The 20,651-nt window shown below is 35.6% G+C and overlaps 1 protein-coding gene across 3 annotated transcripts in view; it reads left to right on the top strand.

The window, feature by feature from the left end:
* Positions 1-20,651, top strand: part of EGF (epidermal growth factor) — a 1,284,649-nt gene that overhangs the window by 360,534 nt on the left and 903,464 nt on the right. For all 3 annotated transcript variants that reach the window (XM_044061467.1, XM_044061466.1, XM_044061465.1), the window contains exon 3: positions 18,081-18,280. In XM_044061467.1, coding sequence (XP_043917402.1) covers positions 18,081-18,280 — 200 coding nt within the window. The remainder of the gene's footprint in view (positions 1-18,080; positions 18,281-20,651) is intronic.

Genomic DNA, 20,651 nt, shown 5'->3' with positions numbered 1-20,651 from the left:
ATGATCCTTGTAAAATTTGTTCCAAATCCATGGTTAAAGGGGCACTTCCTAGACCTTAAGTATTTATAATCAATTTATTGGGCAAAAAAATGTATATGGGGCAAAAAAAGTTATATAAAATAAATTAAGTTGTCCATAAGTTTGGTAACTAATGTTGTTTCTTCCAATAATATACCAATGTAAAACAGGGCAATACACAAAAACCTAGGGTTGATTAGTAAAGTAGAACAATTGTCAGACTTGCAGCAAGGGAACAAAACCAGAAAGAAAACCAACCCACACTGACTGCACCTAAATGCATTATTTGTATAGAGTGTTCATCAACAGTAGTGATACACAATTATCAACAATTGAAGTGTTAGATCAACTTCCAAGTTGTCAGCAGTGTACGAAACTGGAAGGAGAACCAGCCCACACTATTTACAACTGTTTAGGACCCTTATATCCATATGAGAAAGAACTACCCATAATACACACATAACAATAAAATTGTCAAATTTGGTAACTAATGTTGTTTCTTCCAATAATTGAAAGTATCAATGTAAAACAGGGCAATACACAAAAACCTAGGGTTGATTAATAAAGTTATACAATTGTCAATCTGGCAGCAAAAGAACAAAACCAGAAAGAAAACCAACCCACACTAACTGCACCTAGATGCAATATTTGTATATAGTGTTCGTCAACAGTAGTGATACACAATTATCAACCATTGAAGTGTTAGGTCAACTTCCAAATCGTCAGCAATGTATGAAACCGGAAGGAGAACCAGCCCACACTATTTCCAACTGTTTAGGACACTTATATCAGTATGAGAAAGCTACCCATAATACACAAATAACACTAAAATTGTCATATACGCTCACGATTATAAATCTGAGATTCGTTGACTCCAAATTAATAACATTCAAGTATCTATCTTCTTAATAACAAATATAACCTAATCAGATGATAAACTAACAATAGATGCAATGATGAATATTCCCATGTATATACACCTGTATATATGTATTTATAAGGCAAAAGCCCAAAAAAGAGAAAAATTAGAAAAAAAATAATAACGCCAGGTAGATATCCAATAATAACTTTCTTCCTAGTTGTGTTATCTGCTCTGTGCTAGGACTCAAATATCCTTATGATAGATTTCCAGATTAAATAAATAGGCAAAAATATTTTATATTTCGTAAATATAACCAAGTTGTTACTAATATAAATATGGCAACCTCGTTTAATTATGGATATACATATCCTGCCCCATATTCCAACAAGGTTATATTGCCAAGTATCCTAACATCAGATGCTATTCAAAACATAAACACAATAATACTGGTGATATAGTAATGTGTCCACACAAAAGTATTATTAACAATTCACATATACTTCACATACCCCATATAACGGGTATATTTTTAAGTGAAATTGTTAGTTTTCATACACATTACAGAAATAATTCCAAATAATATTTGCAAACAAATAGTAAACTGTGTTCCCCTTAATCATATATGGTACAATTTTATATGTCTGCCATGTCAAACTATTGGTCTAATAAGTCTATAAATACAATAGACCTATATCAAATTCACAAGTAGTCTAATATATATGTATCAAGTGTAAAAGGGGAACACAATAGTTATTTCCTGGGTATATATATGAAAATACATATACAAAGATATCACGGTAATGCCAGAATGAATATTCTCATTGTGCACAGCTAGAGCACATGAAGATGGTAACTCGACCACTGTATTAAATGTGATATATCTTAGGGTAAATATTCCCAAACATTCAAATTATGCAACATAGGTATTACCTCTTAACTAAATAGTTAGTATGATTGTTGTGCCCTAAAAATATCTGATCATGTCTGACCATAAGCATTTAAACAAATCCCTCATAGTGTATTATGAATGTTCAGAACATATACATATCCCAATAATCACAGGTTGTAACTCCCACCGTAAACAAAACAATATCGTACAAAATGAAGATACAAACAACTGTTATGTAATTATAGAAAATAGCCAAACTAGAAAAAACAACAAAACTGTTTTAATGAATTCATATACCATAAGAGAATGAATAACAGTTTTCTATGTTGTTATAAGCCCCTTGGTATATCTTATGTTGATTAAAGTATCCCCACCAGCACAATACCTGATACAAATGACCTTCAAAACTCATGGTAATAAAGACATAAACTGTTACTAATAATATAATGTCCATTCTTCTCAGAAGTCCACTCCATACATACCGGAACTGTAATTAGAGTCTATGCACTGTTCCAAATGTATAGTTTATAGAAGAAACAAGTATACCAAAAAATATAGTCACCAAATGTCTAAATATGTCCACAACAATTTTTTTTTGGTTTCATAACCATTGGACTAGATATATTTAAATTTTGTTCATGGTATATATTATTGTATAATAGGTAATCATGGGTCTGCGTAAGACATTAGTTATATATTGGCAAACTATTGCCTTTGTGATTAGTTTTTTATATGCTATCATATGTCAACTTTGAATATTCAAAACAATACTTGTTTATATAAGTGGGAATAGGTCTTCAGTTCCTTTCATAACAGTTTGTCTATATAGTAGTTCATGTGTACACTTTACAGGTTTATAAGTTAGTACATCATTGACAGGGACTTATTTTATGTTGTTCATTATTCATGTTATTTATTTACCTTATGGTTATAATATATATATTCAATTATTTTTGATTGTAATATTCAGATGGTGATGACACTCTGTTTCATGATATACATTACTAAGAGAAACTGGCCTTAGGGTTGCACTATACCATATTCTTATTGGTTGGTGGTATCTATAAATAGTAATGAGACTTTGTGGATGTTTAACGCTTTATCACTGATGAAGGCTGCATAGCTGAAACCGGTTTGATTTGTTATATTTTGTGGCATTATATGCCTTATAGACATCCATTCTTTAATAAAAGAATTTACAAGCTGCACATGATGGCCTCTGGTGTTTTATGAGTTAATGGTTTGGCCGAGCATACCCTACTTGCAAAGCATTTGGTTTTTTACAGTTTCTACATTGCCTCAGGATGCCCATATCCACCAAGCCAGTAACAGATACAGTAGGAAAGTTCATATCCAAGGCAACAGACCCTTTTTTATTGATTAGACTGTTGGAGTGAGAATATCAATCATTGTCAGGAGTATCTGGTTTGCAACTATGTGGACAGTGCTTGTCACTGCAAACTAGTTGTCCTGTGTGCAACTAGATATTGGAAAAATTTCAATTGTGCTTTTACAGAAAAAAATGTCACTCAGGGTGTTTGAGTCTGTACAGAGCACTGCCAAACACTTGAGGGGAAACTAATATGTAGACACTGAAAATTTAAGGATGAAGTATTTAGACAGATATTTTGAAGTTAGAAAGAAACCAAGCAGTACTTACTGAAAACAAAGAATTAGCTTGTCAAGAATGATGAAAAGAGGGGAGTCACATGAATGGCTACTGCCTGGCTACTACTAATGCTGGTCTCACCATGACTTCACTCTGCTGGGATACAATACTCCTTTGCTTCTTCTTTCACCAGAAGCAAAATGTTAGCACCAATTCCAAGAAGAGAAGTAGCCCACAGCCTGTTTGATGATCCACAGTCTTGTCCCAGATGATGTAAGGGTCTGTAGGTTGTAGCCATTTTCTGGTAGATGCCTCGAATAGCAACCAGACCAATCAGGTACATTAAGCACTGACACTCACTCTCCAACCAGAAAGAGTCATATATGTATATATATATATATATATATATATATATATATATATATATATATATATATATATATACACACACACACACACACACACACACACACACACACACACACACACACATATATATGTGTGTGTGTGTGTGTGTGTGTGTGTGTGTGTGTGTGTGTGTGTATATATATATATATATATATATATATTATAAGTTTAGAATGTGGATATGGAACAATGCTCATAAGTAGCAAATATGTTTAAACATTCCAAAAAAGGATGGATCATGTTATAGTAAAAGTGGGCAGAGTATCAGTGGTGGATATTAGGCTGATAGTGATAATTACTTATACAGATATTTAAAAAAACAAGAAGAGTTGTTTGTGCTGTTGCAAATATATGTGATTGTATCTATGGATGAGACAGTCCCTTGGATTCATTAAAGACTACAGTAAGTGTACACTAAGTGTACACCATCCTGAGTGAACAGACAACACAAGCATAACTCAGTCTTCCTTCCTCCTAATTTTAGTTTTCCTACTGATATTCTTGCAATCTTAAATATCAAAGGGGATTCATTAAGGTTACCACAAAGTGCAGACTACATTTATTTATTTATTTTTATTTATTTATTTCAGTTTGATTACCGGGGAAGTCCACTGGGCTACGAGGTACCCATTTTCAGTGGAGGCCCGGGGAGAAAAGCTCCAAAGGCAGTACAATCAAGGTTACAAATGAAAGATAAAAATATAATAGAGGTACAATAGAAGTGTCTCATATTAATTATACATAGTAAGAACAGTGCAACAAACTAAAATAACGTTTTAAAGTTCTAAAAATGTTCTAAAAACAATCTAAAAGATTCTAAAGAAAAAATGTTCTAAAAATGATCTAGAATTTTTTTTTTTTTTTTTTTTTTTTTTTTGTGCAATGTTTTCCTCTGTACAGTCAACTGAGAGGTAGCTTAGACATTTTGGGAGTTAGAAATGAAATCAGAGAGCAGATATGAGAGAGGGTAATTTATGTAGGGTGAAAGCAAGAACATTTCCATTTGGATGATAGGTATGAGTGGAGTTGGGTCTTGAAAAATTCCGTGTTAGGTATAGTCCTAAGTGAAGGAGGCAGAGAGTTCCATTTTTTGCCAAGAGAGTAGGATAGTAGTAGCTGGCCAGCAGAATGTTTTGGTCTGTGAATGGAGATTAGGTTTTGGTGTTCTGATCTCACTGATTGGCTAGGGATGTAAGGGGGAAGGATGTTGGATAAAGCAGGGCATTTTTCAGGGTAGAATATTAATTTATGAGCGGTTGTTAGTTGGAGATAGTTGAGGTGGTTAGGGAGCTCTAACCAGTTTAGAGATTGAAGGGTAAGGCAATGGTGGGTTGAGGTTTTGGATTTAGTGGCGAATTTAGAGATTTTATTATAGCAAGCTTCAAGTTTAGAGGTGAGGGATGCAGATAGATTAGTTAGTAGAGGGGCACCATAAAGGTGACAGGAAAGGTGGTAAGAGGTAGCTAAGGTGTGCCTAGTGGAGTTTGAAAGAAATTTGTTGTTCCTGTAGAGCATGCCTAACCTTTGGTGTTTTTTTTTTATGTTTTGTTGTATGTGGAGATGAAATTTGAGGTGCTCATCAATGGTAATGCCAAGGAGTTTTGCGGAAGGGACTACTTCTATGGGAGTATTGGTTTGGCTTAGGATGTTGAAAGTGTTTTTGTCAAAGGAGGAAGCCTTGGTAGGGGAAAAAATTAGTATTTTAGATTTGTTGGAGTTGAGGGAAAGATGGTTATTGTGCATCCAGTTTTCTGTAGTGGAAAAAGCTTTTTGTGTTTTGGACAGAAGTTCGGAAAAATTGGGGGCGGCGCAAACTAAGGTAGAGTCATCAGCGTATTGGATGACTGTAGTGTCAGGGAGGGCAGAGTGAAGGTTATTTATGAAGATGTTGAAGAGTATGGGACCGAGGATGGAACCCTGAGGAACTCCGGTAGGAGTAGGTAAGAAGGAAGAGGTACTGTCCTTCCATCTGACAGCTTGAGCTCTATCAGAAAGGTAACTGGAGAACCAGGAAAGAGTATCTGGGGAGAGATTAAGGTAGGAGAGATGAGAGAGAAGGTGTGTATGGGATATGGTGTCAAAGGCTTTTGAAAGATCTAATAAAACAGTGGGTACAAGTAAACCAGAATTGCGGGCTTGATTAACTGTTTCTAAGAAGGAGAGTAGGGCAGTTATGGTGCTGTGGCCAGGGCGGAAGCTGTGTTGGGTGGGAGTAAGTAGCTGATTATGTGTTAAGTAGGGTAAAAGTTGGTGGTGGATGCATTTTTCTAGAATTTTAGATAAAGGAGAGGGTAGGGCTATGGGACGGAAGTTAGAAATAGAGGTATTTTTACCTCCTTTGTGAAGTGGTAGAATGTAGGCAGAGTGCCAGAGTTTGGGTACATATGACTCTTTTAAGGATCGGTTGATCAGGATGCTAATAGGGAGAGCAATCCCTTCGGCTGCGTGTTTGAGGAAGGAGGGTGGAATGTTGTCAGGGGCATTAGAGCATGGCTTTAGTTTAGATAGCAGCTTTTTTATAAACATTGTGGAGACTGGTTTGAGACAGAACATAGAGGGGCTGTTATTTGGAGAGTCTAGGAAATTGGATGTAATGTTGTTGGGAAATGTTTTGGTTAGCTTAGTTATAGAATCAGTAAAGAAAGTGTTGAAGTAAGAACTTAGTTCTTTGTCAGATAAATTGGGGTCAGGGCAGGGGTTACTTCTTGACCCAGGATGGAGAAGAGAGTTAACAGATTTCCAGAAAAGTTTAGGGTTGTTATTATTATTGGTCTGAAATTTATTGTAGTAGTTTTTTTTGTCTGTGGAAATTAATTTTTTTACCTGGTTGCGGAGTTGGGTATAATGGAGCTTAGCAGAAGGAAGTTTAGTTTTCTGAAAAAGCTTCCAGGATTTGCCTCTAAGATGCATGGTATGTTTAGTCTCTTTGGTCAGCCAAGGAGCAGAATTGGCTTTGATTCGTTTGTATCTTAGGGGGGTTAGAGAGTTAAGAGTATTGAGGAAGAAAGAGTTGAAATGCTCAACAACATTGTCAAGGGAGAGAGTGTTAAGGAATTGCCAATTAATTTGCTTGAAAATGTTGAAGTATGTGGGGTTGAAGTTGCTAAGGTTACGAGTTTGGATGTAGTTATGTTTGTATTGGGAGCTGTTGGCTGAGCGATAAATGAAAGCAGGGAGATGGTCACTAAAGGAGTCAGGGATAGTGCCAGAGAGAGAGATTTTGTTTGGGTTGGAAACATCTACACTTAGCTTAATCTTTCTGAGTGAATAACAGCAGAAAAAATGTGGTAGGGATGTTCCTGAATACAGATTGTGTACATGTAGTGTAGGTGTTAATGAATCTGGCCAAGAACTGTCACGCAATAAATCAAGGTATAAAAGAACAAATATTAAAACAGAAATTGATTATGTATCATTTTCAAATATGTTATTAGAGATACAGCAAGGAACTTTGCAAGCATTTTTCTGACCACTGTGCAACATTGGTAGAGATGGAGAAAACAATATTATAAGGCAAGGAAAATGTATTAAGAAATTAAATGGAGATATCTGTGATAAGAATGTACTAAAAATAAAGTAAGAGATTATGGGAGAATCATAATATGATTCCTGTTTACAGAACATGATAAGGATGGTAGGTAGAATACAAAATATAAAAAGTTTATATGGAAATTGAAAAGGAGTTATAAAGAAAAGAAAAAAAAAACAGCATGATACATTACTTGAGGAAATGGTGAGTTCATTAAAAGAATGGAGAAACATATATTGATAAGGAACAATGATATGAATATAAAAATGGATAGAACAATAGTATATAGTTCAGATAAGAAAGCAAGGGCTATCAGCTTTTTTAGGAAACAATGCTAAAAACAATATATAGTGATTGAAGTCAATATGTTACAGTAAGAGAGTAAGATAAGAACACAAGAAAATAATGGATGAAATGACATTAAATTTCTGGTAAATATCAAATTGAAGAGGTAAAATATATTGCTGGATGGGAGAATCTTGGAATGCAAAGTTAGTCAAATAAAAAATTCAAAACCCATGGATTAATAAGTCGAAAAATAAAATGAAAACTGAATACAAAACAACTAAATTGAGCTTCCAGCCTTTAATGATCCAGTAACATCCAGTAAGCACTTTCACCTACAGATAGACTTCTTCAGCCTGAATGAAAACACACAGAAACAACTTTATATATACACATTAGTCAAGAAATTTGCATAATTTCAATCAAGTCAATTAACTTAAAAATTAAATAATGCCTGCAGTTAATGTACCAATTTCTCTTTAAAAAAAATGTAACATTTTATATGCTATTAAGTCCTGGGAGGCTGCTAGCATCTAATCTAAGTATCTAGTAGTACTCCCTCCAAAACAACTCTTCTTCAGCATCTTACCTGCTTTTGAAATCAAAATACAAGATCCAAAATAAAAAAACCTAGATTAACCACTGTATTTGGTATCAAAGTATGTTTTCCCCATGCATTGGTACTATCAGATTTTTTCACTGCATATAAATGTTCACGTTTCCTTTTCCACAACTCCTTGGTGGCCCTACCTATATAATATGCCGGACATGAAGAGCATATAGTCAAATATATTACAAAACTTGATCTACAATTATATAAACCCCTAGTAGAAACTTTGTTATTCCTAATAAAAACTTTCTTGTCAGTCGACAAAAAATTACAATAATTACATGCAAAACATTTAATTATATCAGACTTGCCACTATATCTTATTTGAAACTTAATTTATTCTGGAAAAAAATGAATTTTTCCCTCTTTTATTAACAAAAATGGACTGTTCCTCCAGAACTTTTCCAACCTCAGGAAAACTACTAATAATTTTCCAATTGTCGTTCACTATTCTCTTTATCTGCTCACCATCAAAGGAATACTTCACTAACATGCCCATCCATAGTTTCTAGAACGTCTGTCCAACTGCCTCATATTTTCCACTTCCCCATTTTTATTTACTCTACTATCACTCACTTCTTTAAACTTCTGGTTCACTAATTCTTTCAGGTAACCCTTCACAACCAACTTAGAACATAGGGAAACACTCTCACTGTAAAATAATTCATCATTGTCAGTCAGATTGCCCACTCTCTTGAGTTGTCCTTTGACTATATTATTTTTTATGAAGTCAGGATGCATACTTACATATTCTAAATACGCATTATTTTGCACTTCTTTTTTGTAAATCTTCATCCTCAACGCTTCATTCTCCTTATATACCTTCACATCTAAAAAGTGAACTGTAGTGAAAAATAAAACTTAAATAACTATAGGCATTATTCACATGTTGTATAAAATCTAACAACTCATTCAAATATCATCTCCAAATTAAAAATAGGTCATCAATAAATCTGCTGTAATAAACAAGATTTAATAATGTCAATCATTCCCTTCAGTAGGAAGCTAAAAGCAACCCTTCTAATGACACTGATTCAAACTGGTCTCTCATACATGCATTCCTTTGCAGCTATGCAAATAGATACATAGCATCAGTCTACATACCACCATGTGCATCTAATTAATCATTCAGTTTTATACTGGAGAAATTCTGACTCTTGATGCTCATCGCATTCTCATTATACTTGGGAATATGGACTTAGACTGGACAAGTCGTATTAAAGTAAAGCTAAATAAGTTGCTACTAACCCATTCATTAATTCAGTTAGTAAAGACTGGTGCACATGCTAGCACAAAAACTCAGAAAATCTCAGTACTTAATTGAGTCCTTACAGACTGCTCAGACTACATTCACTATAAATCCTTCCTAACTGTGTGAGTAACCATAACTGAAAGGGCCAAGGTGTTTATTAGTACAAGAAATGCAACTCAATCCTTATTAACCCCCACTTTACTGAACTAGTTGCAATGGATTGGATACTGATTTATTCTACAACAGACCCCAGTATTGATTTGTTTGCCTTTATCAAAATACAAAAGCAAGTCCATGTTAAATTATAACCACTACAATTAGAAGATTTCAGTGGAAGAAAACTCCATGGCTAAAATCAGACCTTCACCAGCAAAATAAAAGGTACAAACCTTGGAAAGGTTGGAAGACTAACTCAATACGTTCAAACAGTTGAAAAAGAAAGTGCATCTTATTGCTAATACAGCTAGGATTACCTATTGTAAAAAAGTACAGCAAGCATATCTAAGCTTCATTAAAATATAAAAAGCAGAGTAACAAAGTATAAGTCATATTTGTTTTGCTATTTACTCAATGTAAAATAACAAGTAAGCACATTCATTTTGCACAAAAGACTTCATCAGACTAACTACTTTAAAATCACACATTGCTTAAATACAAAAATGTTATCATGTGACCCCTTCATCTGACTATTATTAAAACATGTAATTTTATACATAAAACTCTATAAAATGTACAAAAAACAAAGTTACCACTATGCTCATTTTCTGTTATTCTTTTTGCCACCTTAAGTCACTACTCCATTTAAACCCAGGGGTTTATTTGCCTGCAGTCTTATTTACCATAACAGCTTCTTATATTCTAAATAATCTTTCAAGCTATCACCCGTAAATCTGACACGAGAAACAATCTTTTCAAAACCATTACACACTTTTGTATGCTTATGCAGTAAAATAAAATGAAATGTTACTCTTGTTTATATTTGGATTTTGCATGTAACTGCAAGATATCATAGAAAAGAGCTTGTCAGATGATCCAGATCATGTTGCTGCATGTTGTTTTCCCCCTTAAACAGTGCACCAAAAAAATCTGTAATCATGTAAAATAAAACTAAAACATTATTCTTGATTATATTTAGCTATAACTTGTCAATATCGGGCACCCTAGAATAGTACTTGCCAAGCAGTCATGTGAATACTGCTGTATGGTGCTTCTCTATATAAGTGAATACCAAATTATGCTTGCAGAAAAATAATATGAAACATTTGTTTTGTTTATATTTGACTTTTACTTCTTACTGTCAGCTATCACAGAACAGCTCTTGTCAAAAGATCAAGACCATTCTCATTTAACAACATATAAAATTATATTCGCTAACATGTAAAAAAATTAAGCATTCCTTTGGCGTGTATGTGGCTATAACATCTTATTGTCAGGTATTGTAAAACACAACCTCTAGATGATGAGTAGATCTCTGTTCAGCTAGAATAATACAGTGATCACAAAGTTGTTCTGTCAATGGCAATGTTTCACAGCCCAGCTAACATCTGCAGGCTGTAGTAATACAACAGACTACAGAGCATTTTGACTAAGGCTGTATTACGTCACCTGCTTGGTCACCCCATCGCTCTACTGTACCCTAATGAAACAATGTCAGTACTCTGCAAACTGACGTTTGACATTTATAAATGATTATTTGATCTCTTTTCCTATTGTGGCTGTGGTTGCTTTCCTTGAACTGTTCTTTATTTGGAATTTTTCTTTTCTTTTCTTTTCTTTAAAGGTCATTTGGTATACAGCCACAATACTATCATTTTTCTGTTTAACATTTTTTTACCACTCCTTTGAGATCTTATTAGCTTTTTGTATCAGTTTCAATAGTTGATTTGTTTTACTCGGTAGTCTGCAAATTTGCTGATGGCAGCTTTGTTTTTTCCTCGAGCGTTTTTCTGCATTGCCTTCTGACAGCTCAGTGATAATTGTGGATACATTCATAGAACCATTCAATATCAGCATGCCTGAAGGCTGGTACTTCTATTTTTGCATGGATGGACTTTGAAGCTATGTTTCTTTTGAACCATTCTGTTAAATAATCACTCCTTCCTAGTTTTATTACATACGTCTATATTAAATATCTGCAGTCAGTCTCCATTTGAGAGTAGCAGATGTAACATTTCCCCTTGTTTCTGATTTCTAGCACAAACTGTCAAGTTTCACAAAGGGCATCAAGTATAACCTTACTGCTGTAGATACTACTGTAAAGGTATTCTTGTTACCATATATTATATTCTGGAGCCTCATTAGCAGCAGCTCACCTTTTCAGACATTTTAGATATTACTGACTTAGTGCTCCATCATTTACATCTAGCTAATAAATGGGTTGTTCTAAATAACCCATCTGGAAATTGTAGGGCTATTTCTTGTCTCCAGATTGAACCATGCACCCACTCCTCTCTTTGCATATTCTTTGCTTTTACTGTTCTAATTGCTTAAAAAAAACACCGCTCCTCTTCTTCACCAATGTTGTCTCCTTGATTCTGTCACTGTTTCTTTTACAAATTATAAACTTTATGTTACTGACATCCTAGTACTTCTACTCAGTGTACCATGTGTGCCATACGTTTGTACCGTAATATTTAGGCAGCACTGTTGTTAAGGCCTTTTGCAGAACACTTAACTCTGGGGATTGATGATTATCTTCCATTGTGTAGTAGACGTGTCATTTTTTCTTATCTTGTTCTTCCTGCTGTGTTTTTCTGGTTATGGTATTTGAACTTTTGCTCTGATTTTCTTTATTCCTCCTTCCTTGTCACCTTCACTTTCACTTTGTCTACTTGTTTGACTAGATGAATTTTGGAAAAGGTTCTGTGATTCCCTCATTGACTTTATCTGGCACTCAGCTTATATATGTTTACATGCTGCTTAAGAAATATTAAATCTTCCAGTTAAGATCCAGAGCAGGCCATCATGCCATATGACTTTATATTCATTTTCAGCTGGATTTCATGTTTCCACTGAAATGAAAAGAAGCATCTGTACCAGCTATTTAGTCATGCATTAATTGTCGTCATCGTAAGTAACATTCTCCCCTCACATGACATGCACAAGTTTACTCATGCATTAATTGTTGTCATTTAAAGTAACACTCTCCCCTCACACGACATGCACAAGTTTAGTCATGCATTAATTGTCGTCATTGTAAGTAACACTCTCCCCTCACACGACATGCACAAGTTTACTCATGCATTAATTGTCGTCATTGTAAGTAAAACTCTCCCCTCACACGACATGCACAAGTTTAGTCATGCATTAATTGTCATCATTGCAAGTAACACTCTCCCCTCACATGACATGCACAAGTTTACTCATGCATTAATTGTCATCGTAAGTAACACTCTCCCCAAACATGACATGCACAAGTTTACTCATGCATTAATTGTTGTCATTGTAAGTAACACTCTCCCCTCACACGACATGCACAAGTTTAGTCATGCATTAATTGTCATCATTGTAAGTAACACTCTCCCCTCACACGACATGCACAAGTTTACTCATGCATTAATTGTCATCATTGTAACACTCTCCCCTCACACGACATGCACAAGTTTAGTCATGCATTAATTGTCGTCATTGTAAGTAACACTCTCCCCTCACATGACATGCACAAGTTTACTCATGCATTAATTGTCGTCATCGTAAGTAACACTCTCCCCTCACATGACATGCACAAGTTTACTCATGCATTAATTGTTGCCATTGTAAGTAACACTCTCCCCTCACACGACATGCACAAGTTTAGTCATGCATTAATTGTCGTCATTGTAAGTAACACTCTCCCCTCACATGACATGCACAAGTTTAGTCATGCATTAATTGTCGTCATTGTAAGTAACACTCTCCCCTCACACGACATGCACAAGTTTAGTCATGCATTAATTGTCGTCATTGTAAGTAACACTCTCCCCTCACACAACATGCACAAGTTTAGTCATGCATTAATTGTCATCATTGTAAGTAACACTCTCCCGTCACATGACATGCACAAGTTTAGTCATGCATTCATTGTCGTCATTGTAAGTAACACTCCCACTCACATGACATGCACAAGTTTAGTCATGCATTAATTGTCATCATTGTAACACTCTCCCCTCACACGACATGCACAAGTTTAGTCATGCATTAATTGTCATCATTGTAAGTAACACTCTCCCCTCACATGACATGCACAAGTTTAGTCATGCATTAATTGTCGTCATTGTAAGTAACACTCTCCCCTCACATGACATGCACAAGTTTAGTCATGCATTAATTGTCGTCATTGTAAGTAACACTCTCCCCTCACATGACATGCACAAGTTTAGTCATGCATTAATTGTCGTCATTGTAAGTAACACTCTCCCCTCACACGACATGCACAAGTTTAGTCATGCATTAACTGTCATCATTGTAAGTAACACTCCCCCCTGACACGACATGCACAAGTTTAGTCATGCATTAATTGTCGTCATTGTAAGTAACACTCCCCCCTCACACGACATGCACAAGTTTAGTCATGCATTAATTGTCATCATTGTAAGTAAAACTCTCCCCTCACACGACGTGCACAAGTTTAGTCATGCATTAATTGTCGTCATTGTAAGTAACACTCTCCCCTCACACGACATGCACAAGTTTAGTCATGCATTAATTGTCGTCATCATTAGTAACACTCCCCCCTCACACGACATGCACAAGTTTAGTCATGCATTAATTGTCATCATTGTAAGTAACACTGTCCCCTCACATGACATGCACAAGTTTAATCATGCATTATTTGTCATTGTAACACTCTCCCCTCACACGACATGCACAAGTTTAGTCATGCATTAATTGTCATCATTGTAAGTAACACTCTCCCCTCACATGACATGCACAAGTTTACTCATGCATTAATTGTCATCGTAAGTAACACTCTCCCCAAACATGACATGCACAAGTTTACTCATGCATTAATTGTTGTCATTGTAAGTAACACTCTCCCCTCACACGACATGCACAAGTTTAGTCATGCATTAATTGTCATCATTGTAAGTAACACTCTCCCCTCACACGACATGCACAAGTTTACTCATGCATTAATTGTCATCATTGTAACACTCTCCCCTCACACGACATGCACAAGTTTAGTCATGCATTAATTGTCGTCATTGTAAGTAACACTCTCCCCTCACATGACATGCACAAGTTTACTCATGCATTAATTGTCGTCATCGTAAGTAACACTCTCCCCTCACATGACATGCACAAGTTTACTCATGCATTAATTGTTGCCATTGTAAGTAACACTCTCCCCTCACACGACATGCACAAGTTTAGTCATGCATTAATTGTCGTCATTGTAAGTAACACTCTCCCCTCACATGACATGCACAAGTTTAGTCATGCATTAATTGTCGTCATTGTAAGTAACACTCTCCCCTCACACGACATGCACAAGTTTAGTCATGCATTAATTGTCGCCATTGTAAGTAACACTCTCCCCTCACACAACATGCACAAGTTTAGTCATGCATTAATTGTCATCATTGTAAGTAACACTCTCCCGTCACATGACATGCACAAGTTTAGTCATGCATTCATTGTCGTCATTGTAAGTAACACTCCCACTCACATGACATGCACAAGTTTAGTCATGCATTAATTGTCATCATTGTAACACTCTCCCCTCACACGACATGCACAAGTTTAGTCATGCATTAATTGTCATCATTGTAAGTAACACTCTCCCCTCACATGACATGCACAAGTTTAGTCATGCATTAATTGTCGTCATTGTAAGTAACACTCTCCCCTCACATGACATGCACAAGTTTAGTCATGCATTAATTGTCGTCATTGTAAGTAACACTCTCCCCTCACATGACATGCACAAGTTTAGTCATGCATTAATTGTCGCCATTGTAAGTAACACTCTCCCTCACACGACATGCACAAGTTTAGTCATGCATTAACTGTCATCATTGTAAGTAACACTCCCCCCTGACACGACATGCACAAGTTTAGTCATGCATTAATTGTCGTCATTGTAAGTAACACTCCCCCCTCACACGACATGCACAAGTTTAGTCATGCATTAATTGTCATCATTGTAAGTAAAACTCTCCCCTCACACGACGTGCACAAGTTTAGTCATGCATTAATTGTCGTCATTGTAAGTAACACTCTCCCCTCACACGACATGCACAAGTTTAGTCATGCATTAATTGTCGTCATCATTAGTAACACTCCCCCCTCACACGACATGCACAAGTTTAGTCATGCATTAATTGTCATCATTGTAAGTAACACTCTCCCCTCACATGACATGCACAAGTTTAATCATGCATTATTTGTCATTGTAACACTCTCCCCTCACACGACATGCACAAGTTTAGTCATGCATTAATTGTCGTCATTGTAAGTAACACTCTCCCCTCACATGACATGCACAAGTTTAGTCATGCATTAATTGTCGTCATTGTAAGTAACACTCTCCCCTCACACGACATGCACAAGTTTAGTCATGCATTAATTGTCGTCATTGAAAGTAAAACTCTCCCCTCACACGACATGCACAAGTTTAATCATGCATTAATTGTCATCATTGTAACACTCCCCCCTCACACGACATGCACAAGTTTAATCATGCATTAATTGTCATCATCATTAGTAACACTCCCCCCTCACACGACATGCACAAGTTTAGTCATGCATTAATTGTCATCATTGTAAGTAACACTCTCCCCTCACATGACATACACAAGTTTAATCATGCATTATTTGTCGTCATTGTAACACTCTCCCTCACACGACATGCACAAGTTTAGTCATGCATTAATTGTCGTCATTGTAAGTAACACTCTCCCCTCACATGACATGCACAAGTTTAGTCATGCATTAATTGTCGTCATTGTAAGCAACACTCTCCCCTCACACGACATGCACAAGTTTAGTCATGCATTAATTGTCGTCATTGTAAGTAACACTCTCCCCTCACACGACATGCACAAGTTTAGTCATGTATTAATTGTCGTCATTGTAAGTAACACTCTCCCCTCACATGACATGTACAAGTTTAGTCATACATTAATTGTCATCATTGTAAGTAACACTCTCCCCAAACATGACATGCACAAGCTTAGTCATGCATTAATTGTCATCATTGTAAGTAACACTCCCCCCTCACATGACATGCACAAGTTTAGACATGCATTAATTGTCGTCATTGTAAGTAACACTCCCCCCTCACACGACATGCACAAGCACCACCTTGGACAATGTTACTATTTAATCTGTTTGACTGAATTTACACCTGCATTTTATAAATGTCTCCAATATTGCACCATTTTTTCATATCCTGTGTTTTTGCCTTTAGGAGAGCAATGGTATTAATCTCTGATTCCAGTGGAACATGTCCATTCATCCTAGGTATTCTGTTTTTGTCTCTACCAGCAGTGGTATTATGCAGGCACCTATCATCCCATGCAACCACCTTGTTGTTCTGCTTTGGTGCTACTGAAGCCTAGATCTAGGAGAAACTTGCAACTCCTTTGCCATCCATTCCTTCAGGATATGTCTGCTCTATGATGGTTCTCCTCATCCTCCAATAATTCTGTAATCCTTGCCTCAGTATGGGCCTCATTCCATGTCAGGACTGCAGCAGACCAATATAGTGCTGCATTTGTAGAGATTTGCTTTTGTTCCACCACCTTCATAGGGTCAAGCACGATGTAGATGCACTTCAGTCCTGGCTGCCTCAGAACTTGTGGTCTGTGGCCAAATATGGCTTTTCCTTTCTCCCTGTAGTGCTGTATACCATTGAATGATTAGATTACTGTGATTATGTTCTGTATTAAGGAATAATTTTGCATCTTCTGTCTAGAGATGTACACCTACTAGCATTTTTTTTATTTCATGGTTCATTTGTCCTGGCAGGTCTACATGCTTTACTTTAGTAGTTGAACAGATCCATGCCACCTGCCATCTGTTTAATGGATTATGTTATAATACAATTTAAATGGTAAACTAAGTTTATAATCTGTTATTTTATAACCTCATCAAGTGAAAGCAAGTGTTTACATAGCAGCTTGGATGAACAACTAGTTCTATAGTCTAATCATAAATTCTTCAACACTACATGTGAATTTTTGGAACCAGTGAAATAAATACTTTACATTTTAATCTCTTCATGGATTAGTTTTCTATTTTTCATACATGTATTTAGGACCTTACAGGTTTTGTCTAACACATTATTCTTCTGCACATGCTCATTTAAGAATTAGAGAAAACCTGTGACTACAACTGAAATTTGTGCTTGAAAGAAATTATGAGGATTCAGTTTTGTACTCAAATTACTAAACAAAATGACCACATTGATAAAAATATATCACAAAGTAACTCTGCAGTTAAATTAGCTTTTGTAATCCAGAATATGATGCACTGTGACAGCAGGGTCCTTAGTCATCATCGCAGTGATTTGGCATATGGATCAGAGTGCAGCACAATTGTATGTTTCTTGATTGTCTTCTAATTTTAGATAAAATATGGAAATTTCAGCAAATAATAATCTATCAAATAACCAGAATGTTTTACTTTTTTTCCAGATCCATCACCCTACATAATTTTCTCTCAAGGAAAAGCTATATATAGAATTGACACTGAAGGCACCAATTATAAACAACTAGTGGCTGATGTGGGAATGTCATTGCTCCTGGACTTTCACTACAAACAAGACAAATTATATTGGGTTGATACTGAAAAAGGATATATACAGACAATGCACACAATTGGAACAGAAATAGAGGTAATGCAGATCTAGATTACCAGAATATGAGATACTTTAAAAATATAAGGCATATGTTTACCAAGCACTAACAGTATATGCATTTTTGATTTAGATGTTGCTGTCAATTTTTTTTACATTTTTATTAACAGAACATGCATGAGGTTTTTGCATAAATGCATTACTGGTTCCACGTATAAGTTTTATTCTAGTATGTAACTTCACAAAATGCACAATGGTATTGCCTAATTTTTTTTTTAAAACAGGCTCTTCAAGTATGATGGTTGTAATATGTAATCCATTATACAGAAGTATATTGTTTAAATATTTCCATTTCTTAACAACAGAAAATGATTGGAATTGCATCCTATTTGATCTCTTTCACCTGCACATGAAGAAAGTCCTAAGAGCTACTTATATGTTTTAACCAGTCGGGGGAGCACAGAGAGAAAGCAGAAAAAGACAAAATGCAACTGCCACAGATAAAGGATTCCACAATCCAATAAGGAAAACACAATTTATTTCTCTCTAGTGCCTTGGCAATAAAATACCTTCAAGGAATAAAAAAAAAACAAAAAAAAAAACACTGTGATGCTTCTACATAAATACACTCCAAACAAAACTGTAAATTAGTTAATTGAAAAGACATAATTTGTTAAATTACATATTTCCAATTGCATTCCTTGTTCAGACTATTTGGTATTAAAGCATTATATTTAAGTATATACAGAGTTTCTTTATACATTTTTTCTTTTATATCTAAATGGTCACCCACACCTCTGTAAACCTCTTCCAAAATAATGCCTGTCAAAAAATCTGGATTGCTTACATGAAATTGTTTAAAATGCATTCCTAAGGGTCTCTGAAGATGTTGATTCTTAATATCCCAGATATGTTCATGTAACCTGATCAAAAATGATCTTTGTCTCTCCCCTGTATAAACCAATTGACAAGAACACTTTAAAACATATGCATTCCCCTCAGAATTACATGAAAACTCTTTGGTAGGATGAAAATTAATACTGTCAATTCTAAAAAAAAATATTATCAATATATTTACATACAGAACATCTACCACATTCAAATGTACCTATTTTTTTTTGGGGGGGGGGTAATGGTATACTAGACCTGTCAGATGGAAAACCAAATGTACTGTGTACTACCATATCAGCAATATTATGCTATCTTTTGTAGGAAATACAAGGATATTTCTTAATTAAGTTAAAAGGCTCTCTACATAAAGCACTTGTTTTCCTCTTGATTTTTACCCTAGCTGCCTCCTCCTCTTCATTGTGTCTTCTTGCAAGACAGCATTATCACAGCTTCCTAAGAGTATTAATATTGCAGTTGTTAAATAATTGATTCAGATGAGATACTAATGCTCTCATACTCCACGTATGTGTTAAAAATCAATCAAATTGAAGAGATGTTTGTCCCTGAGGTCTGATTCTATTCATGATATATTTAAGCAATAACCCACGTCTGGGTGTGAGTAATGCTGGATTTACCCACGGTTGGTGTGGTTTGGTCACGAGGGCAAAGCCCAAGTGTCCAAACAAAGACAACTGTGGGTAAATCCAGCATTACCCACACCCAGAAGTGGGTTATTGCTATTATACAATGACATTATTTAAGAAATGAAATACTTACTTTTCTTAAATAATGGCATTGTATAATGCCTCTGTGCTGCCCTTCCGCAGCTGTCTGGTATTCTGTGGCAGTTCTGATGTACTGCACATGCATATGCTTATGCAGTACATCAGAGCTGGGGTGGAAGCAATGGAGAAAGTAAGATCTCCGTTTCTTTTTACAAAGTGTCTCGCTATGTTAAAGGAGTTTAACATAGCGAGACAGCTTTAAAAAAAGCAACGGAGAAAGGAAGATCTCCGTTACTTTTTTTAAAGCTGTCTCGCTGTGTTAAAGTCCTTTAAAATAGCGAGACAGTTTCTAAAAAGCAATGGAGATTTTGCATTCTCCGATGCTGTAAAAAAAAAAAAGACTTATACCAATGGAAAAAGTCCGGGCGGCTGGAACTTTTTCCATTAGTATAAGTCTGATTTACAACATGCACGCTGACCAATCAGCGTGCATGTTTTGGAATATTAATGGGGGGGTGTCGTTGTATAATGTGGCTTTGAACATGGGTAAGCTTCACACTTTTTGTGTAAGATGGATTATTTTGCATATGTACTTGATAAATAGCAGTTAATATGGAAAGCATAATGATTATATTATTATTTATGCATCAGATTTATCTAACTATTGATCTATCTATCTATGTATGTGGTGTATGCATTTTCTCTTTTCTAGATTTCTGCTTGTCTGGATGTCAGGGCAGAAGGTTGCAAGGAAAGATGCTGATGTTCATCGTGCATACAGCTGCAGTCATAAC

Source organism: Protopterus annectens, chromosome 2.part0, assembly GCF_019279795.1.
Source record: "Protopterus annectens isolate FY-2018-M chromosome 2.part0, PAN1.0, whole genome shotgun sequence".
Lineage (NCBI taxonomy): Eukaryota > Metazoa > Chordata > Ceratodontiformes > Protopteridae > Protopterus > Protopterus annectens.
The sequence above is the reverse complement of the archived record's forward strand: the minus strand, read 5'-3'. Positions and strand labels throughout refer to the sequence as shown.